Source organism: Cydia strobilella, chromosome Z (assembly GCF_947568885.1).
Source record: "Cydia strobilella chromosome Z, ilCydStro3.1, whole genome shotgun sequence".
Taxonomy (NCBI): Eukaryota; Metazoa; Arthropoda; class Insecta; order Lepidoptera; family Tortricidae; genus Cydia; species Cydia strobilella.
In genome coordinates this window covers 51,744,894-51,769,409 of record NC_086068.1, presented here as the reverse complement: position 1 = coordinate 51,769,409, position 24,516 = coordinate 51,744,894, and the positions used below count along the sequence as shown (strand labels likewise).

The following is a 24,516-nucleotide window of genomic DNA, read 5'->3' as shown; positions in this document are numbered from 1 at the left end:
GCCGCCGGTGACGGCGCACACTTAACACTAGCACCGAGCGTATTTAATTTAATTTATGCCACGTTTCTCAATGTATTTGGTTTTGTTCCCCACAACATCACACATTTTAACAATATATCTTTCGCCAAGTGAGAAATATCACTTGGACGCAACCTGAGTATAATGTCAAAATAATGTGTTAAATTTGTAACAGATCCCCTACCGTTTAATAGAAAGGTTACGTTAATAATATTGGCATGCATTTTATTGCGTAAACCAGTGGTTCCCAAATTTGCCTGAACTTCGACCCACCTAACAAAAACTGCCAAATTCCGGACCCACCTCTCTTGGACCGTCTTAAAAAGGGGGCATAAAATATTATTGGTAACGCTCAGATTCCTTAATAGTTTCAGGGCCCAGTCAATATTCGCTCGCGACCTACCAATGGGTCGCGACCCCGTTGGGAAATACTGGCGTGAACCAACGAGGCGTTCTGGACAAAGTTTTTAGTGTAGCTCGATTTTATAATTTTTGTTTATCTTTAAAATCACCTGATACATAAAATGGAAATTGCGACTGTTGCGAGTGAAATTACAAATATGTTTAAGACCTGATCATATTTACCAATTGAAACATGTTCTGAATAATTGAATAATGAATAAATTAAATAAAACCGTAAGATCTAATTATTATTTTAAAATAAATTGTACATATGCTGTTGTCTATAAAAAAACTAGGTTTCAATTAAAAGTTGCGGTTACACCAGTCTCCCCTAGTAAGGCGAGCTCTCTCCTCATACGAGCTGAACTTAATGGCTCCAGAAATAGCTGCAATTTTAATAATGCGCGAAGTTAATGCATACGTTGTGGGCCTGCTCGCTGTACGGTAGGTAGGGGCTTTATCGACATGTTTAGTTGTCACTCCAGTTCTCCCACGTCCACTCTCATAATCGCACCTCCCTGCCCTGCTTCAGCAGGTTAACGAACCAGCAATTTTCCACATGTCGAGGCCTTATCGCTTGCAGTTTCATAAAATCATATTAACAACCGCTCACACGAACAGAACAAGCATAAATTAAGTGCATTCCCGTCTGTTGTTAGTATAGCAATTATATTCCTCATTAGCCAACTATACACTAGCGACCCGCCCTGGCTACGCACGGGTTACACCAAACCTTAACAAATTATACACCCAAACCTTCCTCAAGAATCAGTCTATTGATAGGTGGAAACCGCATAAAAATCCGTTCATTAGTTTTGGAGTTTAACGCGAACATACACACAGACAGACGCGGCGAGGGACTTTACATATAAGGTGTATTGATTATACAGCCACAGGGTTGAAAGTTACACTTGACATTATGACCTTTGTAATAAATATCATCGTAATAGCATGGGTCAATACGTGCGAGTATTTAGACATCGAGCACATGAACGGTACAATTAGCCTCATGCATGAAGTTTATATTTGAACGAAATATTTTTTATTCGGATGTTTGTTACCGTTATATCATGTTACAAATGCATTTCCGTTATTAAATTATCATTTAATTGCTTAAAATAATAAATAAAAAGTACAAGAGTTTGCCCGCGAAAAGCTAGTGAGCGAAACGCGCGAAACGTCACGTGACGCCACTCGTTCGACAGATTAGTTCACATTAAGTGTCATTAGTAGCAAACGTCAGTTGGACTGTCCAACGTGTGACGTCATCACGCTCTGTCGAATTCGCGCCAAAAATTATGAGCGTTTCAACCGCTCAATATTTTTCAAATATTTTTAAATAAAATAATATGAAGGTTTACAAAAGTATTTTTATTTTTTCCAGCGTTCAAACGATATAAATTATGATTACAAAAATTAAAAAAAAAACACGCATGGAGCAAATTGTGATAAACCTGTTACTTTTGATATAGGTATAGTACAATAAGAAAAAAAAAAGATAAAAGATATTTATTCGTGACGATCACAACACAAGTACGAACATGTACAGACAACAACAGCAAGAAAAGAAGAAATCAACAAGTGTGCATCACGAAAAACTCAGCATAATGCTAGCTATAAAGCCAGCGCTGGTCTTCCGTAGGGCCCATTCGGTAAGCTGAAGCATAAGCTGATGAACCTATAATAGAGAGCTGCTCGCTACCAACATGAGGATTGTGTTCTGGCTATATTACGTTGAGCACAATGGAACTCATATATATGTACGTACAGTTGTGTGCAATATAATAGCAGTCAATAAGAAAATGAAAATTCGATGAAAACTATAACTTTAGATCAATTATTGGATCTTTTTTTATAATTCTTTTACATTACTTAACATTGTTTCAAATTTAACTGTAACCTTTACTTAAATAATATTGATGGCTTTTTTTTACTGACTGCTATTTATTGCACACAACTGTATGTGTGTATATTTATCCTGTCCATCCATTCGAATTGTGACAGTGTCCCCTACCATTATTGCTTTATTGACCTATTCAGCATTGATTTTATTCATTCATCGTCTATTCAAAATTGGTTATTGCGTCGTTAACATGATAGTCTTTTTATTGATAAACTACACAGGCTATTTACACCCACACACACACAATCATCCCAATCTAAAATAACGCTCTTTCATTGGCACATCAGCACAAGTGTGAGGGCACATATTCCGTAAATTTTATTAATTGTTGACTGCATCAGTTTATTACCATGTGGTGTGACTATTAATGAGCGCTCGTATTCACGTGTTAAAATAAAATTCATGTGTTAATTTAGCGCGTTTTTACTCCATTCCCCGAAAGTGAATAATCCGTGTACATAGTGAAAAACTATAGAAGCGTAAAACGCGTAGCTTCACAGCCTTAGTATCAGAGCGATTGGCAGTAGCTGGTGTCGTTGCACTCGGCGCACCTCGAGAGGAGTCAAGGGCGATGCGTCTGCCTTCACGACCTGCGCCCGCGCTGATGGCTGCATCGCGTGCCTTCGCACGCAATGCAGGCCCCATCTCCCCGTTCCGGCTGATCGATCACCGGTGGGAACCACGCTGGGATATCATTTGTTTTTGCTTCTTTTCTTGGGTTCTTAATACAAAAAGAGTAATGACATGCTACTACTATTACTATTTAGATGAGCGATGTATACGTATACATAGTATGAACAGATGCATTTCGCTTAGTAAAGAGAAATCTTTAATGTAAATATGCATTGTGATGATGCGTGCCTATTATCAGCGCGCACTTCCCGGCTTGCCGACCCCGTATCACTTCCAGTTCCCTTTTCATTTTTACGATGACCAAATAAATATTTTTCTAATGTCCTACTTATTTCTTATCATATCCTTATTTTGTCATTAACATATTTGTTTTCTTTGTTCACAGGATCAATATGATAACTTGTCCGCCCACACACAGAAAGGAATTGAATTTCTAGACAAATACGGAAATTTCGTAAAGGAGAGATGCGCGATCGAATTAGAATACGCAGGAAAACTTAGGTGAGCGCTCACTAAACAACACTGTATAACATGATGTGTACCTATTTGTTCATTTGTGATACAGCTTAATTATTTTTTAATACAGTTGCTCAAAAAGTGCTACTTTTCGTGGCTGTTTAGCGTGCGGAAAGTTGGTTTTCGCGAACTAGTGCTTTTTACTTTTCCAATTTTTTTAAATTTTATCTTGTTCCAATTCATGACTACTTATTGATGAGTGTTAATATTAGTTTCCTTTAAACGTCGTAATCAACATAAAAACCTACTGTTAATGTAAGAATACGAAAAATATGCATATTTCATATTTTATTACTTACCTCTTCATCATTATAAGTATTATAACACGTTTATTTTTTAATGTTTTTTAATGAAAAACCGTTCTTAATAAGTTGTCTGAATGGAACGGAACGTCTGTCAAAGAAGAGGCGTTTTTTCTTACTGCAAGAATGTTTTAAGTTTCCAAAGGCAACATTCGATATTGTTTTTATAAATATACGATACACAAATAATCGTAAATAACGATATTTAGGTAATAATAGTACAATGTTTTAATATTTACAATTGTTTCTGTCTTATAGAACATGCATTTGAAAAAAAAAACTTTCATTGAAGTGGGTTCAATAATAATAACAAAATCTATTCTAGTCGAATAAAAGCTAGAAAAACACCTCTTCATAATGTCAATGTCAATGCTGTCAGTGTCACAGAATTATTAATATAAAAGTTTCTAATTCCATTCCTTACTTGTTGCTTTTCTTATTTTTTCGCAACTGTATTAAAAAACGTCGTTCGATACACGTGCGGATATGTCATTCTTATCCTACGGCTCGTGGCAAGATATCTCGGTACTCGTGAAGTAATGACATACTTTCCGCACTAGCATCGAAATGTACTATTATGCTGTCAGTAATTACTCACACGAATCTTTTGTATGATTCTGCTGAAAAGTGGCAACGTGACCCGTAGTTATTACAAAGCCACCGTTTTCCGTTCGTCCGTCTGTCAGCAACAACAAATTAGATATTGAAATGTAAAGGTATTGAACCCCAATATAAGAAAGTGATTTTTATTTTTTGTCATTATACAATACTACATATAGTCCATAATCCTTTACTATGAAATGACCGATGCGAGCCTTTGCGAGTCAAACTCCAGTCTACAACTCCAGCACTTGACCAGGTTTTTTTAGGGTTCCGTACCCAAAGGGTAAAAATGGGACCCTATTACTAAGACTCCACTGTCCGTCTGTCTGTCACCGGGCTGTATCTCGTGAACCGTGATGGCTAGACAGTTGATTTTTTTTAATTTTCATGTTCTCTTTACAGGAGGCTTGTCAAAAATTATCAACCAAAAAGGAAAGAAGAAGACGAATACCAGTGAGTATTTTATTGCGCTAACTTATTTTTGGCTTGTATCCAGCTGTTTGCCGCCGTAAGTACAAACTTATCTGTATGATTCGATGACTGTTTTTGTAATCAAGGGCAAGCGAATGAACGAATTTTCTGGCTTATCACTTCGAAGCAGTTTATAAAAACTAGGAAACTATTCATTATAATTATAAGGATGTAACACGTTGTATTGTTTTATTATTGTTATTAAAAATGTAAGGATAGATTAATAAAAAACATTAACTTAATTACTTTATTATTCAATTGATTTCATTATGTAACCTATATGTATGTACAGTTGTGTGCAATATAATAGCAGTCAATAGGAAAATGAAAATTAGGGGAGAACTATTAACTTCAGATCAATTATATATTCGATCTTTTTCTATAATTCTTCTGCATTACTTGACATTGTTTCAAAATTAACTGTAACCTTTACTAAAATAATATTAGAAGAAAAAAAATATAAATATCATGAACGTCGGCTTTTTTAATACCTCCCACAAATTCTTATAAAAATGTAACAACCTACGGAAAAAATACAATTGTGTACTATAATTGTAATTTAGTATCTTGCCTATTATTTCCAATTAAAGCTTTTCATCTAAACCCATGTCATCCAGAAAAAAATAAACCTTTCTATAAGACGATCTTCGTGGCAGAGTGTACTAGTATCAATCATTCTGACTTTTTTGTTGGTTTTTGACCAAATACTTGGTTTTGTTTGTTTATGAATAACGCATATAAAGAGAGAGACAAGTTACAGAATATGACCAAATAAGATTAATGATAATGACAAACAGCGAACAACACAAGTAAAGAACGAGTGACGAGTGCAGAATGCGTAATAAGAAATAAACGAAAAACGAATGAGACAAGCAACAATGATACCGCAATGACACAGCTAGATATTCCATTTCCATAGTTATAATTGTGTATTATAATCTGTGTTACAGGTACACATCATGTAAAGCGTTTAGACAATTGTTACAAGAGCTGGGCGACTTCGCGGGTCAGCGCGAGGTAGTCGCTGAGAACCTACAGTCCAATGTTGTCCGGGAACTGCATTTGCTAGCCAAGGAACTCAGAGAAGAACGAAAGGTACGTTTGTGACTCTGTTTTGACAACTGAACAACCTGAAAAAAACTAATCTCAAAACAATGAGGGCTACCGCGTTTAATTTCGCCGATAGGGGAGCTAGTGTACGTGGAGGTCTTTCAAAATGTCAAATGGATAAAAGTTTTAGGGGTTTCAAGCTTTTTTAGCGGGAATTTTCACTCCTTATTCATAATTGTGGTAAATCTTTGTCCATCTTTGATTAATCATGGTAAACAATAGATATACAGGTTGAAAAATGGCACATTTAGACGTTAAAATACCTTTGTGTATATTAGAACGTATTGATTTTTTTTTAAATAAGCAAAGAAGAAATTTGAGATCTGTTTTCTGGACCTACATCTACAGTGGCGCCAACTGGTGAGCACAAAAACAGTAGCCCTCATTGAATGGTATTATTATTACACATACTAATATCTAACTATAAAAACCGGCCAAGTGCGAGACGGGACTCACGCACGAACGGTTCCGTACCATTACGCAAATAACGGGAAAAAAATCACGTTTGTTGTATGGGAGCCCCACTTAAATATTTATTTTATTCTGTTTTTAGTATTTGTTGTTATAGCGGCAACAGAAATACATCATCTGAGAAAATTTCAACTGTCACGGTTCATGAGATACTGCCTGGTGGCAGACAGACGGAGAGACAGACGAACAGACGGACAGAGGAGTCTTAGTAATAGGGTCCCGTTTTTACCTTTGGGTACGAATAGTAGGCTGAGCTACCCAATGATTGACACTGAAAAGTACCAAGAAACAAACAAAGTGTATTGTTTATTGATATAGTATTGTGATGACTAGCGCTATAGTAAACTTAACAGTGATAGGTTATCTTTTAAGTTGAACTGTACAAGGACAATCTACTTGACATGACCTAGTTCACTTCTGTGCTTACGGAGACCGCGGCTCAGAACTGTAAATGTTTACTATTGTCTGTAAAAACAGGCAACACATTTGAAATAGGTTTTTTTACTAACAATAGTTTGTCAGACTATAGTTAAATGTTATTAATGCATTTACAAGTGGCATGTAAAAATCGTTTGACGCACGTACAGCAAGTCTTATCGAACGGGAACTCGGTCACGTACAACATTCGTTCTAAGTATTCCTATTGGACAATGTATAGTATTAAGCTCTTTTTTGTTGTGGAACTGTTAGTTCTAAGAACCGTTTTGCCATACGACAATTAACATGAATTCCAAAACAAGCTGCATTGATCCGGATCGCGGCGGAGCTTCGAATTTATAGTTACGATTGCTTGTTGTGACCATTCTAAAGACTGATATAATAATTTTGGATTTAATATTAATTTAACAACATATAAGGGATTATTCATTTGTTTTATAACGTACGTATAAGTCTAAAATATACAAAAGACGTGTGTTGTACCTGTATTCCCGCGCACCTCTATCAAATGACTGGGATGTATAGACGAACAAACAAATTAATAATTGTAAATACTGTACTCGATCGGAACCATAGGGTATTTTAATGTAATATATAGCGAGCACACGTCTGTAATTGCTGTTCAAATAAGCTAATGTAGTTATGTGATTTATTCCAGTTAGCGATTATAGGAAGAGCATTCATTGTATAGGCGTCACATACCTACATTTGATAAATCCTTAAATATTGAAATAAGCGCCACGCTGTTTTTGGAGCATATGCATATGCGTATAGAAATAAGGTTCAAAATGGCATTAAAACCTAAAAATCGTTAAAAATCACATAGCAACTTTTGTACGCGCAGTGACGATATACTCTTCTCTACCATAGATAACGACTGTACCGTTTATTTTATATAACTTGATGACAAGGTGTACCTATTGATCTTAAAGCATTATAATAAATAAATAATAAAAATAATTTATTTTCAGACAGTTACAGTCCATAGTTGTTAGTATTAACTTACAGGCAATGTTATGTTACAGAACAGTACCTACACTAAATTACACACATGAAATTACATACTAATAAATTACAAATTATTGTGGCCGATCTATCGAACTGCATGTTTGTGAACATGCAATTCGATATATCGTCCCAAAACAACTGAATCTAACCTGTTGGCTATCATTTTCAGGATCCCGTTGGAGCTCCCACGTATACGGTGTACCACTGATGCTATATTTTTCCGCATAATGGCATAAAAATCATCTACGTGCGCGTCCGCAAACATGCCAGAGGCACTACAGTATCGCGGGAGCCTCACCAGGGCCCTGAAAATGTTGTTATACTGGACCCTCAGAGAGTCAAAGGACTTCTGCTTAAAATTAGCCCACAGGCCGCTAGTATAAAAACATTGGCAATACGCTCGGAATAAAGTAATTTTGACCTCCGTGCTACACTTAGCTAACCTGTGCGCCAACATACCGCCACGAACCGACAACGCCCTCCTCTCTCTCTCTCCATGTCCATGTCATCTTTTAAATCCTCTGTCCTTATGTGACCTAGGTACTTGAATTGGGTAACACGGTTTAAAGCAGTATCGTTGAACATAATAAGAGGCACATTTGCCGGACCCTTATTTCTACCTTTAATTACCATAAACTCGCTTTTATTTTCATTATACTTTAAACCATGTTGTACCGCATAATCTTGACACACTTCCAATAATTTGTGTATACCAGCCACCGACGGATTCAGCAACGCCATGTCACCTGCGTAACTGATATTATTAACACTTGTGTTATCGATTGTACATCCGACATGCATGCTGCTGAGTCTGCCGATCAGCTGGTCTACATATAAATTAAAAAGTCTAGGCGAGGTTAACCCACCTTGCCTTACGCCACAATTGAGTGTATATGGATCAGAAAAGGCATTGGCCCATTTAATTGGCATTATGTAGCTAATATTGTTATTGTTATTGCATTAGGAATATTGGGATACGTGATGGATACAAACGTACTCTGCGTTTGTATCCATCACGAACGTAATGAATAATGACTATTATTCTTGCATAAGCTTGTGTTAAATCGTATAATTTTCTATTTCAGCAACATTTAAACGAAGGAGCAAAACAGATGGCCGTCCTGAACTCTGCCATAGGTTCTTTAGACCGAGCGAGGAGAGCGTACGAGCGCGCAGCGAGAGAATCCGAACGGGCGCTGGAAGCGTTCCAAAGGGCAGATGCAGATCTCAATTTGAGGTAAACACATCGATTTAATTGAAAATGAAAATGAAAATGAAAAATGATTTATTTGTGTATCAAAAATGCAGCTTATTACAAAGTAGAATTACATTTTTAGGAGTATTCTATTCTATTGTTAGACAGCCTAGGAATAGTGTCCTGAGCCCTAAACTAGGTAAACCTGTCTTATAGGGATCAGGGAATAAACCACCGCCAGTTCTAGCAATGCAGCAAAGGTTGGTTGTGTGTGCCAAGCCAACTTCGCAGGAGTATGTATGTAAATATTCAAGTATAATTTTTGGCACGACTTCCAGCCTACACCGTTTGATGGATTGCAATGTAGCTATGAGGTGTCATTAGATTAGTCTCAGTTGCGGCAGTGACATAGGGAATTTAAAATTGCTTGACAAGCTTAACCGCATTCGGTTTTTTATAATTTCCTTAATCCGACTTGTTTTTATACCAGGAAACAGTCTTAACTCTTTGTACTGGAACAGGTTAATGTTGAGCGATAGTTTTAATTGTCAAGTGATATTGGCGATTGGTGTATAGGCTAGTATTTTTTATTGTTTGCCCATTCGAATCAAACATTATATTTATATTTAATTAATAGTTGTTTCAATTGTTACGTCCACACCCATATTCTAGACGGTGACGAAACAATACACTAAAATTAAAGTTACGTGAATGACGTGATCGCTGCCATTAGGTATCAGTTATTTTACCGATTTAAAAGAATAGTACAGTTATATGATTATGACCATAGTACAGTTATATGATTATGACCACGAATGTTATTGTAGCTTAGCCTACCTTTTCCCACTAAGAATACGATACATATATACTAATAATGAATGACCTTAAACGGGTCATCGGTAGTTTTGGAACACCTTTGTATAGAAGGTATACCTAGCTGTTATCGCTAATTTCCCAGTAGTTTGACTTTGGAACTTTTTATACACATGCTTCAAACCTTTTCCTTGTTCATTATCGTTCGTACCAATACAATTAGATTGTCACTAAAGTAATATGGGTTTGAAGTTAAAGAAAGTTGTTTAATGTTTTAATGTTAGGGATGTTTTGGCAGTGGATTAAGTATTTTTACTTAGCCAGTCACGGTTAGGATATAAAACGTAGGTACTATACTAAGCACCTTAAGCTTAACCTAAGGTTTACAACTAAGTATTTTAAAGTCTTCAAAAATGTATTTGAGATTAAATTGACTTATTGATTGTCACATTTGAACTTTTGCTTACTTATTTAGTTTTTTATTAACTTACAGTGTATGTATGTATGTTTGTAAGGGTCAAATCTTGCAAGTAAGATTTGACCCACTTCCCGACTTCCGATGAAGCTGAACTAAAAATTTGCATACATACATAAGTCGGATGACAATGCAATATTATGATACCATCAAGCTGATCTGATGATAGAGACTGGAGGTGGCCATAGGAACTCTGTGATAAAACAACTAAACCTAATTGTGTTTGGGATTTTTAGAATTGTCTCGATGAGTATTAGTTGCCTGTGAAAAAAAAAAGTAGAGTTAGCGATAAAAGGGTGTACCAAAAATGTATTAATTTAATTTTCGCCTTGCAGTTAATTTTACTCAATTGCATATTTCTAAATTCAGTGTCTGCAAACTGCACAGAAACATTACGTTACCATTGCGTACGCCGCGACAGTATCTCACGCGCAAGATAAGTTATCCGTCTTTTTCTAACTGTATTCATATGAAAGAGACGGGTAGTATACCTCACGGACAAGATACTGTCGCGGCGCACTCCTGCTAAACGCGGACAGTTGACAAGGAGTGGTTTATGTAAATCAGTCTAACCATTTAATATTAAATACATTACTGCGCAGGGCGCGAAAGAAGGGCTTGCCAGCCGAATAGGTATAGGCTGGCAAGTCCTTTTCACGAAAATAAGCATGTATAGTGCTTTTCTGAAACATGCAATATAATAAAACCACAACAAAACAGTGAAATCGAATTATACAATTAAAAATCAATTATCCCACCAAAATGTTTTATTTTTTTTGCACGGACGTATTTTGTCTGTGCTGTGGATATCACGCTTTTAGGGCTATCACACACAAGCAAATTATAAGATTAAATGGAAATAAATTTTAGCTAAATTTCTATGGTTACTCAATGAATTCAGAGGATGAATATTGTCAATGGTCTCTGGTTATATACAGTGTGGAAAAAATTAATGGGCCCTGGAGGGAAAGTGCCTCAAAACGTTAGCTCATTTTACTTAAAGGAAACATTCTTTTAATTTCAAAAAGAAACAAAACTGCATTCAAAGATTTTTTAAATTAGCTTGTCTCGAATATTTAGTACTCAAGAATATTTTTAACAAGAAAAATTGAAAAAAAAAAAAATGTTTTTTTTTTTAATTAAAGAATGTTTCCTTTAAGTAAAATTAGCTAACTTAAGGTTTTTAGCCACTTTCCCTCCAGGGCCCATAATTTTTTTCCATCCTGTATAAGGACAATATTCATAACTCTGAATTTATTTAGTTAGCAATGTAATAATCTAATAATAGAGAGATCTAATTTCAGCTCGTCTATAATGGCCCTTACCGTGGATGTTTTAGTCTAACCATCCCGCTATTAGAAAAAAAAAACTAAACTAATGACTTTGTGATTTGAAACAAAAGACGGTTGCCGTGCAGACTAGGCCTAGATCAGCGGTTCTCAAGCTCTTTTGGTGAGGGAACCCTTTTGGAAAGCGAAATATTTGACGAAGCCCCAATTTAAAAAAATCCGTTCGTCACTGTGGACCAGACATACCTATAGAAGAGCTGTTTTATTTTATTATTACACGTATTCTCCCGGAGCCCCCTCAGGGGCTTTGCGGAGCACACTGAGAATGGCTCTAGGCCAGCCATTCTCCAAGTGTGCTCGTTCAATTTTGTATGAAAATCCCATTACAGTCCTCTCGAGCTACTGCGCCCGAAACGGGCTATTTCGAAGGAACATAACAACAATATTTCAGTACATGTTTCAGAAAATACTTCAGCAGCTAGTGTGAAATCTTCGCAGCCTTGCAAACAATAATTGTTTCTTTTTAATTCCGTAGTCGGGCTGAAGTCGAGAAACAAAAAGCAAACATGAAACTCAGAAGTCAAGCGTGCGAAGATGCGAAGCACGAGTATGCCGACCAGCTCCGCAAGACTAATGAGGCCCAGCGGCAACACTACGAGCAGCGGCTACCTCATGTCTTCAAACAGTTACAGGTGAGATCACAAGTCAATACAGCTCGTGATGTCTTCCTAGGGCTTTAGGGCACATTGCATTTGGTCAGCAACATACTCGTACCTATACCTCTACTATAAAATTAGACTAAGCTCTTCGGCGTACTATCGAGTGTACGTAGAGTGAATGCTCTGTTTCGAACATTATTGGTCGCTTTCAGCCTAATGTGAAGGCTCCTAAACTTTACGTTTGAACGGTTTTGTGTCTAAGAAAATTTAACTGTACCATTCGACTTATTTGTTAAACCAAATGTTCTCCATTAAATGAAGAACTTTTATTAAAGCCAAAAACAAACTAAATTAGAGTTTGACACCAATCTAAGTTGGCAGCGATTTAGACAGCCCAGACAGTGCAAGTGTTATTAGAGTTAGACACCAAGCTAAGTTGGCAGCGATTTAGACAGCCCAGACAGTGCAAGTGTTATTAGAGTTAGACACCAAGCTAAGTTGGCAGCGATTTAGACAGCCCAGACAGTGCAAGTGTTATTAGAGTTAGACACCAAGCTAAGTTGGCAGCGATTTAGACAGCCCAGACAGTGCAAGTGTTATTTAAACGTCATAACATAATTTCATAGAAGTATAGAAGTTTGATGTTTAAATAATAATTCATAGATTGGCCGAAACAAGTATGTGTTTCGTGGTAAATAACTAATCCGAAATAGTTGATAAGTAATAACTTATTGTCTCCGGTTACCGCGATAGTTACTCATGAAATAAGACTATGAAAACGGATTATATCGCGTATATTGAATTTATTCGTTCGTTTTTGTAGGATGATGTTGGACATTCTGAGTATAATACCTATATGTTTTGAAAAGATGCGTCCCGCCGAGTTTGTTGCCGGTCCCATATTGGGATACCCTCCTACAATTTAAATCTTCTCGGGTCTGAGGTGTAGGGTTGGAGCCGACGTAGCTTTATCGCGTATATATAATGTATATGTTATATCTTTACTTGAAAATGTTTGTATTGTATAACTAGCCTTATGAACCGATCTTGCATGTACAGTCAGCAATACTATTCACTTAGCACCTTTGCATACAAACTTGTATGCAGGGGGGTCACTTTTCTCTGCAGCTGACTGTACAACCAGCCTTAAAGTTTATAGTTTATGATGGTTCATTATTTTTGTATGTGGGTATTTTGCACTTTGTAGCTTTTCCTCAGTCACCCGTTGACCACGAACGCTGTAAAGGGTTCGAAACGTCGGTATGTATTATAAATTCAATGGACGCGATATAATCCGTTTTCATATTCAAGTGATAACTTGATAAGTCGTTCGAATTATCATCACTACCTAAGAGCTATGTTCTTGTTAGTAGAATAATCACTGAGTAAAGTTGTATATAGTATAATTTCTTTATAAAATAGATTTTTTTTTTGCATATACGACTAAACCATGTACCCGTCGTAAGAGCCTATAGAAATACGATAATTGGATTGATTTCCTCAAAGTGATTATGTTCCAAGTGGTATTACTGTAATGAACTTACGGAAAAACAAGTCGGCTTGCGTTTCGCTACCAAGCCTCAATCGTCCAACCGTGACTCGAGGATTTATAAAACCAGTACTCGGTGCGGAAGTAAACATGGGTGTGTTTTTGACTTATCGATATATAACAACTTTCACTGATACCGTGTTCACGAGTCACGTGAACTTTAAAATAATTCGGGAAATGCCGCTTTCGAGAGCTGCTTTATGCGCTCCGGCACTATGCCAACTAGGTCACATCGAAACACTTTACAACTGAAAAATCCCTTCTATTTCAGTAAACCACTACTTTACTATAGAAATATATAGGTACTTTAAAACAACTTAAGTACAATAGTATATTTCGATGCTAGTGCGGAAAGTATGTCATTATATCGGGACTCGGGACGAGTGAAGAATATTTCCGCACGTGTATCGAACGACGTTTTTTTTATACAGTTGCGAAAAATTAAGAAATCAACAATTAAGGAATTCGAAACCTTTATATTATCAATTCTGTTACATCATTGACATTATGAAGAGGTGTTTTTGGTTAGCTTTTATTCGACTAGAATGGATTTTGTTATTTTTATTAAACCCACTTCAATGAAAGTTTTTTTTTTCAAATGCATGTTCTATAAGACAGAAACAATTTTAAATATAAAATATTGTACTATTATTACCTAAGTATCGTTATTTACGATTATATGTGTATCGTATATTTATAAAAGCAATATCGAATGTTGCCATTGGAAACTTAAAACATGCTTGCAGTAAGAAAAAACACCTCTTCTTTGACAGGCGTTCCGTTCCATTCAGACAACTTATTAAAAATGAAAAGGTAAGTAATAAAATATGAAATATGTATATATTTTCGTATTCCTACATTAACAGCAGGTTTTTATGTTGATTACGACGTATAAGGAAACTAACTAATATTACCACTCAACAATAAGTAGTCATGTATTGGAACAAGTATAAATGTAAAAAAAATGGAAAAGTAAAAAGCACTAGTTCGCGAAATCCATGTTTCCGCACGCTAAACAGCTACGTAAAGTAAGAAGTTTGAGTAACTGTATTAAAAAATATGTTAAAATCAATATAAATGACGATGAATGTTTAAAATTTTATAATTACATTCATTCATTCAGTTTTTTTAAGGCGCGTATACATTAAGGCCGTTTCAGATACATCCCAATTTAAGATCGGATTGTCGGTTGTATAGTGCGATATAAAATAGTAGATATTAAATAAAATAGAACTAAAAAAAAACTCCATACTAAATTGTTGCCATGTTTAAGCATTTTACGTCAAAAATGTGACAGTAACGTAGGAAGTGGCGCCCTCAATAATTTTCTACAATTTCTTGTTGGACTATAAATGGCGCCAATTCCAGTCCCTAATTCTCTTAACCGTCAAAAGCCTATAATAAACCTACATTTCTTGTGTTTGACTTTCCTCATAGTCGAATTGAAAAGTAGTGTGTTTAACTCTGATAAATGTAACCATCTCACCCTCGAACTATTGGCATCTCGGGTGATATGGTTCACTTTCCACCCTTAGTTAACAATCTACTATTATATATTAACGACGTTGTAAATTTTTCAGGACCTGGACGAGAAACGAATAAAACACATAAAGAATTTTATGTTGAGTTCTGTTGAGGTCGAAAGAAAAGTGTTTCCTATCATAAAGCAGTGCTTAGATGGGATGGAACACGCCGCCAATAGTATTAATGAAAAAGAGGTAACGTAGTATTTATAGTTAGTCAAGCAAATCTAGTCAGTATAAAAAGGCGCGAAATTCAAATTTTCTATGGGACGATATCCCTTCGCGCCTACATTTTTTAAATTTGCCGTCTTTTTCAAAAAAACATTAGATGCATGCCTTTAAGGCAGAAACTAAAAAAAATATATTTGCTAAGCATACTATAGGCCAAGCAACAATAAGGTATAGAGGGAAATGCTTGAATTCCGTAACTTTGTTTGGACTGTTAGGAGGTGAATAAAATGGGACCTTCAAACCGGCCGGAAACTAGATATGTTCACCTCCTATCTAGTCCAAAGTAACGAAGTCAAAAATTGTGTTCCAAGCATTTTCTGAGCATTTGTTGCCTGACCTACTAATTATTCTAACCAGTTGGAGAAACAACTTCAAGGAACTCTGTTTTTGCAATTTACTAACGGCAGCGCGTAGGTGGAAACGGATTTATCTTAACTTGACTATCAGATCACGGATAAGATTTGCAAGTGTTTGAATTTTTCACTTAAGCGGTTATGTTAAGATTCATTTCGTAATGTATTTGATAATGGTTTCGCAGGACACACAACTAGTAATAGACAGATACAAGTCGGGCTTCGTGCCGCCTGAGGACTTCCCGTTCGAGGAGCAGCGCGCGGGCGCGGACACGACGGACGCGGCGGCGGCGCACAACCACCACGCGCAGCTCACCGTGCGGGGCACCGTCTCCGGCAACCGGATAAAGAAGCGTGGGGGCCTGCTCTCCATATTCAGCTCGAACAAGGTGAGGCGCAGCCCGCCACTATGTACATCACGACATCTATTATTGTAAAATTATATCGATCCGAAAGAGTAGTACAATGGGAGTCGGATTCTACGATCTGGTTAATACAGGGATCATACAAACCTTTCCAATAACAACTCTGTTCCATAGAAAACGTATCGGTGTGAATTAACCAACACGCTTTAATCAGTTTTTGGGTTAGGCCCATAGTAAAAGTCGTTCCGTGGCCGACTTATTTAGCAAACATTGAAATAAAAAGTCAAACTATCAGCATGTACGACTAATGTTGTCGCTCCATAAGTTTGACTGGATGCTAACTTTAGTATTTTGGGTTTTCGTCTATCATTTAAGCATAATTGGGAATTGGGAAGAAATTAAATGCTAAAGTTATAGACATAAGCGTCTCTAGGACTAAGGTACCGTAGATATTTTTCTGTAGTCAGATTATTATTTTTTCGATTTATTATAGAAATTTGGTATGCTTTTCATATATGGTTAACGGACCTATGCTTATTATTATCCTACATAGAGCTTGATCTTGTATGTGATATATATTTTATACAAGTAGGAGCAAAGGCATGAAGTATGTTATGTGTACTATTTACGTAATTGGACGTACATTATCGAATATCGTTATATTTTTATTATTTGGTTATGGTAATACAGCTGGTGTGTAGTTAATCTAGTTATGTAATCCGTGTTATTGTACTGGCAATAATGAATAAAGTGTTTGTGTTGTTCGGTCTCTTGATCACTATATGCCAGCTTACACCTTTATTATTTATGATATATTTATTATAATTTGGAGGTACTAATTATTTTTGTCTGTTACTCCCTCGATCCCCACCTAACATGGGTTCACATAACAACCGATTGATATTAATTGGCTGTCTGCGGCCGGTGGCTTGTCACGAACGGAAAATGTAAGTTGGCCACCGATGGTTGTGGACGTAAGAGAAGCATGATAAAAACCACTTAATATTTTATTTAACACAACCTATTTTGCTATAAAACTTGAGTTTCATTTTCGTTGAATATTTACTTATCTGAATCATAATCACTGTTGGACATATCGCTTTTTTCGATCACACCCTTTGCGACAGGATGACATCCGTTGCCTGTGGCTTGTGTCACTCGCGTGGCTGTCGAGCGGTGTTGTCCTGGTCTTTCATGTTTTTGTTTAATGTTGTTTGTTTGCCTTCCCCGCGACTCCGCGCCGTAACGCTTTGGCCACAGAAGATTGTCGAAGCGTGCAATTCGTTCAAGGTCAGTGCAGCGTGACTCACTCCACTCGGCCCCTCACTGTTTATGACAACATGCCACTTGTCGCGGTGTTACGAGTATGGCTTGCTGCTACTGGTCAACTGGTCACTTATCTAAGTGTCAATAAACCTTTATTAACAGTAAAGTGCATGATTAAGTGATTGAGATGGGTATATAAAATTGTTCTATACTACGGCACGATATTTATATCTAGAGTGATTCACGATTTCATTACACACAGGATAATGTAATGAGTCATATCATAACTGTAACAATTGTAAAAGAAATATGTATATGTTATAATGTAAACACTGTGTGTAAGTACTAAAGTCAAGACTTGAAGTAAATAGTTACACTATAGGTAATACGCAATAAAGTTATAGCTATACCAAGCCAAATTCTCACATGAGATGAGATTCGCCATTCGGATATGATAGTCGTAAATGCCGATCAGAAAGAACGAGTACACGTTTGTCATAAACAAGGGGCCCTAAGGTTGCCTTCGTCTCGCTTGTCTAACTTTCATGCTTGCACGGCTTTCAGTATTTTCGGCACAGGGCTGTCAGTTTTATAGTATATATGTATAAAATTTATGTACATAAAAAGTCGTTTTTTCTTGTTTGTGTATCGTAGTTCAGTTACACGTACCGTAAAAGAGAACTACTTACCCGCACTCACGCTCCGTATAATTTAATTTGAATTACTGAATGTAAGAAATCGGTCGAGAATCGCAGAAAGCATTCACTTTTTTGGTAGCAATACACTTTTGGTAGCAATGGATGCATACAATGATTAACCATAAAGATAAAGTAGAAATAATATGTTTGTTTTTACTGCATTATTATAGACGATGAGGAAGGAAGATGCAAAGTAGGGCCATTTTATGGTACATCTATTGTAATAATATAATTAATTTTATGAGCGACTTTGGAGTGATATGAATTTGAAACGTGAGCAAGTTTATTTTTTTTAAATAACGATGGTTTTAAAGTTAGTAAATTGTATATTTAAAAGTGAATATTGTATTTGGACATTAGTAGGTAGTGTTGTGTGCGAAGATCGTGTGGTGTGTTTTTCTCGTTATAATGTGTTCACGGTGTGTTGGAACTTTTGCAGAACAATATGTCTACGGATGGGAAGGAGGACTACTCAGACTTGCCACCGAATCAGAAGAAAAAGAAACTGCAAGCAAAGGTTCACGAACTCAACAAACAGGCAAGTGTTTTATTTATTCGAGTAAATATGGTAACCTACTTATATCGGGCCGATTAAAATGAATGACTCCTCAATCTTATTTTAAGGCAGCTGTGGTGATTTTTCTACAAAAATGGGGGTCAATGTCTATGTTTTAAAAGGCCTATCATTAGATAGTTTATCATTTTTACCAGCCTAGTCAGAAAGTTATGTCGATTGTTTAGTAAGTGTTTTGAGATATTCCTTAGGGGGCGTCAATAAATTTCGTGAGATGTTTTTGAGGATATTATGACCAGAAAAAAAATCCGGAAATATTTGTCCGAGACAACAACGTGATATTTGGTGATAGTTCCGTTCCTGGACACCTCACGTAATTAATGAATTCCCTGACTAGGAACATACAGATAATTGATAGTTTTCGTAGTTTTCTGTCCTTAAAAACGTTGATCGAACATTTGATCGATCACTATGTTACCCTAAAACCAAACTTAATCACAACAGCAGGTATCGTTTACCATTACCACATATAATACCTAGATCAAATTTGTTTTTTTCTTTCTATAAAAGTACAGTAGCACCGATTTTGACATTCATAGCCTGATCAAGATTGATTTCAATCAACATACATATATTTGTGCGTAAATCTTATATTAGTATGTATATGTTTATAACAGGTGGGGCAGGAACAAGCCGCCATGGAGGGACTGATGAAGATGAAAGGAGTTTACGAAACGAATCCCACGCTAGGAGATCCAATGACCGTGGAAGGTGAGATCAAAATCGCAACGTCTCTATGCCATATACCTAAGTTATATACTTAGAGATTTATGGCGTTATTCATAAACGCGTTACTGGTCTGAATTAGCTATGAATCGTTTGTCTTTTATCTGTAATTTTGACTTATGTATGTGTAAAAAAGGGATATAACATAATTTAACTAAATCAGGCCCGTAAAGTTTTATGAATAAGGGGGTTAGGCGCTAATGTATCTTTCTTGTACCCGAAGTTTAAATGATATGAAACATTAGATTATTAGATGTTTGCAGTTTAGATGAGGCTAAACCAACACTTCACGAGAAAATTGATTCGTTAGTACGAAGTGCAACTAACACAATAATCACTAACTATGATTTCTTTTACTTAATGGTTTTTCCGCTATAAATTTGTCATTGCTATCGTTATACTTATTTGACCTTTACCTGATATGATATATAATTAATTGCATAATATTAGATGACTAAGGAAGGGTAGGAGTTTAGTGGTTCAGGTAACACCAAATCATGTAACGTCATCAGGTCATCATCACAATGACGTAGACTTGGGGCCAGTTGCACCAACCACACTTGACAGACTGATCAACATCACTCAGCAGATAACTATGAAAATTCCCATGTACAATAAAATTTAGCGAACGCTTTAACAGTGACAGACGGTTTAATGCAACCGGCCACTAGAGTGGTATTCCGCCTGTACAATGTCTTTGTCCAATGTGTATTTACGTCTTACATTTTGCTTAGTGAAAGAGTGAGACGCAATGCACATTGGACCAAGAAATTGCACAGCTGGATTAGCAACCTTAGTGACATGTGTTGGTTGCTGGTGATTTTCAAACTATTTATGTTTTACTGCTGTTTATTCCTTAATCATAGCTTCATTTCCTGTGGTTAGGGAAAAATACGCTTTTAAGGAACAATATGTTGAAAAATGAATAAAATGTGTTGTGAATACCTAAAGTTTAATTTTTAGGGTTCCGTACCCAATGGGTAAAAACGGGACCCTATTACTTAGACTCCGCTGTCCGTCTGTCACCAGGCTGTATCTCATGATCCGTGATAGCTAGACAGTTGAAATTCTCACGACTCGCACTTGGCCTGTTTTTTTTTACATTTATTATTTAATATAATCAATATATGACCTTGAAGTAATGCAGCTTGTTCATTTTTGTACCCCCAACGCAAAAAGAGGTATGATTGACGCCAATGTCTGTCTGTGGCATCATAACTCTCTAACGGATGGGCCGATTTCGATGCGGTTTTTACGTGAAAGCGAGATTTCTTGCGGTAGTTCTTAGCTATGATTGATAAAAATCGATCCAGCAGTTTGAAGTGTATCAGCTTATTTCCAAAATGATGTATAAAGGCATTTTTTTTGCATAAATTGGATTTTGTTGGCATATAGCGTAGGGGGTTTTACCGTTCTTATTTAACGGACTAGCGTAACCTTAATTAGATTTTTGATTTACTTTAGATAACCAAACGTATCAAGTTATCTGCACCTAGTGTACTCAACTGTCTCGTTCGTCACATACATGCCTCTCATGCGTTGTGAATGCGCACAGTGCGTGTCGTCACCGTGTCTAAGCTATTGTCTGTCCCACACATTGTGACGAGAGTAATCGACAGGGCAACTGAACGAGTGCTGCGACAAGCTGAAGAAGCTGCGCGCGCAGCTGCGCAAGTTCGAGGAGCTGCTGGCGGAGGCCAACAGCCAGGTGTGCGCCGCGCCGCTCAACCCCGCCGCGCGGACCAACGGCGCCGCGCCCGCGCCCGCGCCCCAGCATCCCACCAGGTAATAAATACTACTCACATATATTTTATCAGCACATTTAGCACATTCTGCCTTTCTAATCAATGCATAAACAGGCTCTAACGAAAGCGCATCGTGCCTTTACGACTTGTTTACACATTAATTAGTGTTTAGTGCGAGTTCATACATTTGATACTTGCGTTTAGTAGGTAACATAAGTATAACGTGCAATAAAAACACTAATCAATGTGAAATCTTATCATTGCGAGACTTATCATTGACTTGCCACTTGGTTATGTAAAGTACAAAGAGGTATGTTATTTCACAATTGGTTATTAACTTATTAATCATTAATTTCCTGAAAGGCAAAAATTATTGTAGTTTAAATTTAGACGAATAAAATTTTTGACCGGTACTTTTGGCGTCTGGCGTTATCAAAAATGTCTGGAATTAACAAAAAATCATGTTTCCAATTTAATATTGTCTAAATTTGTTATCGGACAAAAAACCTATCGTCTAACTAGTTAGGTCATTTGACATTTAGCAAACAACCAATATGACGATTACGAATTATTTGTTTTTGATGTGGCTGCCCAGACAATATTTTTTGTTCTTTGTTACTAAAGAAAACGGGCATATTTATTTAAAATGTCTCTGTCGATCTGATGTTAGGCAATATGTGTGTTATTAATGAAGCTACGCTCTGCGAGGTTGCAAAATGATAGTTTCTTCTGCTAAAGTTATGTATGGTTTGCTGTTTATACTTTGCTTCCGGCGACCAATCGGTCGAAGCGCTTGGCGAGGTGTTATTTTGTTATTGATATAAATTATGTGGCTAAGCGAGCATTATATTTATTTAGCGATTTTGCTTTGCTTTACTTTACTTTACTGTACTGACGCGAATGTACGAGTTATAAGTGGCGATTTACCATAAACTATTATTAAATGCTGAAGCGAAGTAGATTATAGTCAGGTAACCAATAGGATCGAATATTACCATACGAAGGTATATATTAATAAAATATATGGCTGAGCTTGGGTGAATTAACTTTTTTGACCCTCGTTGTCATGATTGTTTTCTCCTGGGTTCCTTAAAATACGGGTCCTGTAGTATTTAAATTAACTTGTAGTTGTTACTATGTTATTTTTTTTCTGGGTGACGGGAAATAAAAACAACAAGATATAATTGATCGACCAGGCAGATATTTTGGAGCTCTATATTGTTGTATCAATTTGTATGTATAGTTAAAGAATTTAATTTCAGTACCATTTCGTACCATGTCACAGTGACAATCAATATAAAAGTTGCTTGGGACCTCGATTGTCGATTGATTGTCACCGTGACAAGGTACTAAATGGTACTGAAATTGCTTTGATACAATCTATGCTAGTTTGGAGGAGTAATCCAAAATATTTGTACTTTTAGTTCAAAGTTTGGGACCTTTGTTTTGTGAACTTACTCTCATATGAATGCCAAACAAATCTTTATAACATGGATCGCTGTAAGCTTTGTGATAATGTCTAATGTCAATCTAGAACTAGATATTTTGGAATTAAATAGTGTGGTTGAGAGTAGAAAAGCAATCAATTTAAAGGAGGAATGTAATTTCCAGTATCGGTTCAAACAGCGGTTCCCTGTCGCGGTCCGCGTCCGAATCGTCGGTGTCGACGGGCACGGGCACGGGCACGGGCGCCGGCGCGGGCGGCGGGTCGGTGTGCGGCGCGGGCGGCCGCGCGGCCGGCGGCTCGCCCGAGTCGGGGCTGGGCGGCGAGCTGGCCGCCGCGCACGCCGAGGCGAACGGCGACCATGACAACGACCACGAGTCCGACTTCGACTACTACTACGAACCGGACCTACAGCCGCTGGGGTACTGCAAGGCACTCTATCCGTTTGAAGGTAAGTTCGTATACATTTTTGACTTTGATTATGGACGATGGAAGTCACTGAAGTCGTCTAATAGCTATTAACTACGACAGACCCACAAACAGACAGGTGTGGACCTTAGCACTCTCATTTCTTTAACCAGAATACGATCTCAATAATGTGACTAGGCTTATAACTTGGAACTTTTAATAGCAAAAAAAAAATTCTTCTACTTTTTCCTAACCAGAACACGATACCAAATATGACCTTAAAGGGATCCCCACTAGTTTTGCTACATCCTGTACAGGCATTTAATTTCAAATGAAATAACAATAATATTAATTTGGTGCAGCAAACGGCACGGGGTCGACGATGCGCATGGAATGCGGCGAGCGGCTGCTGGTGCTAGAGACGGACGCGGGCGATGGCTGGACGCGCGTGCGGCGCCAGCTCACGCGCGAGGAGGGCTTCGTGCCCACCACCTATATCGCCACCACGCTCTACGCCGACGCGGCGCACTAGCCCGCCGTGGACACCGAATGAGGTTGGTGCAAGTGCCAAGTGCTATCCTGCACAAAATGTTCAAAAATTTACCCTCTTATTCATAAAATCAAGCAAACAACTGTCGTTTACTGAATATTATCGTTTTCTAAAAAAAATACAAATGTTGAGATGAAACTAACGAGTGTTAACGGCTGATTAAATTTGTCAAACGTTTATGAACAATGGCATAACTTGTTGCTGTCACTGACTGATTTTTACACACACAACACATACGAGGGTTGATCCGTATGCACCACCCCTAACCCTCTTACAATGAAACTACATTCAAGATTTATTTTTTATTTTTCTACATAGTCTCTCTCAACACTTTACATTTTCTCCTGTGCAATGTTTAAGTACAGTATTTTTAGGGTTCCGTTGTATCTCATGAACCGTGATAGCCGGTAACCTTTTGCCGATGTAACAACTTATACAAAAAAGTACGGAACCCTCGCTGGGCGAGTCCGACTCGCACTGGTCCGTTTTTTTTGGTTCTCACACGATCGGATACGGGTCTCTTGCTATCCCACTAACCCCCTTCAGTCAGATTTTGCGACTAACCGTAAACCAATTATGTATTTATATTTGCCATAGCCTCAGTACTCTATACAGTCCTCAAGTTCAAGGTTTCAGACATTTAGAGACCAGCAATGGGGTAAAGCGGGAAAGTGGAAGTGGGTACATCTGCCTAACGCTGGCGAGAGCTTCGAGTCATTAGACCAATGTCTAAGATGAAAAAAGATTTATAACTGTATAGATTGCTAGACTGGTGAAA

At 37.2% G+C, this 24,516-nt stretch overlaps 1 protein-coding gene across 3 annotated transcripts in view; it reads left to right on the top strand.

The window, feature by feature from the left end:
- The window catches only part of LOC134753949 (formin-binding protein 1-like), a 96,121-nt gene that overhangs the window by 70,769 nt on the left and 836 nt on the right, over window positions 1-24,516 (top strand). The window contains exons 2-14 of one of the 3 annotated variants that reach the window (XM_063689976.1): window positions 3,342-3,457; window positions 4,780-4,830; window positions 5,799-5,943; window positions 8,961-9,112; window positions 12,183-12,339; window positions 15,436-15,573; window positions 16,148-16,351; window positions 17,588-17,617; window positions 18,731-18,829; window positions 19,483-19,576; window positions 21,211-21,376; window positions 22,948-23,231; window positions 23,551-23,742. In XM_063689976.1, coding sequence (XP_063546046.1) covers window positions 3,342-3,457; window positions 4,780-4,830; window positions 5,799-5,943; window positions 8,961-9,112; window positions 12,183-12,339; window positions 15,436-15,573; window positions 16,148-16,351; window positions 17,588-17,617; window positions 18,731-18,829; window positions 19,483-19,576; window positions 21,211-21,376; window positions 22,948-23,231; window positions 23,551-23,720 — 1,806 coding nt within the window. In that variant the 3' untranslated portion in view covers window positions 23,721-23,742. The remainder of the gene's footprint in view (window positions 1-3,341; window positions 3,458-4,779; window positions 4,831-5,798; window positions 5,944-8,960; window positions 9,113-12,182; window positions 12,340-15,435; window positions 15,574-16,147; window positions 16,352-17,587; window positions 17,618-18,730; window positions 18,830-19,482; window positions 19,577-21,210; window positions 21,377-22,947; window positions 23,232-23,550; window positions 23,743-24,516) is intronic. The other 2 variants (XM_063689978.1, XM_063689977.1) reach the window with 2 other exon arrangements.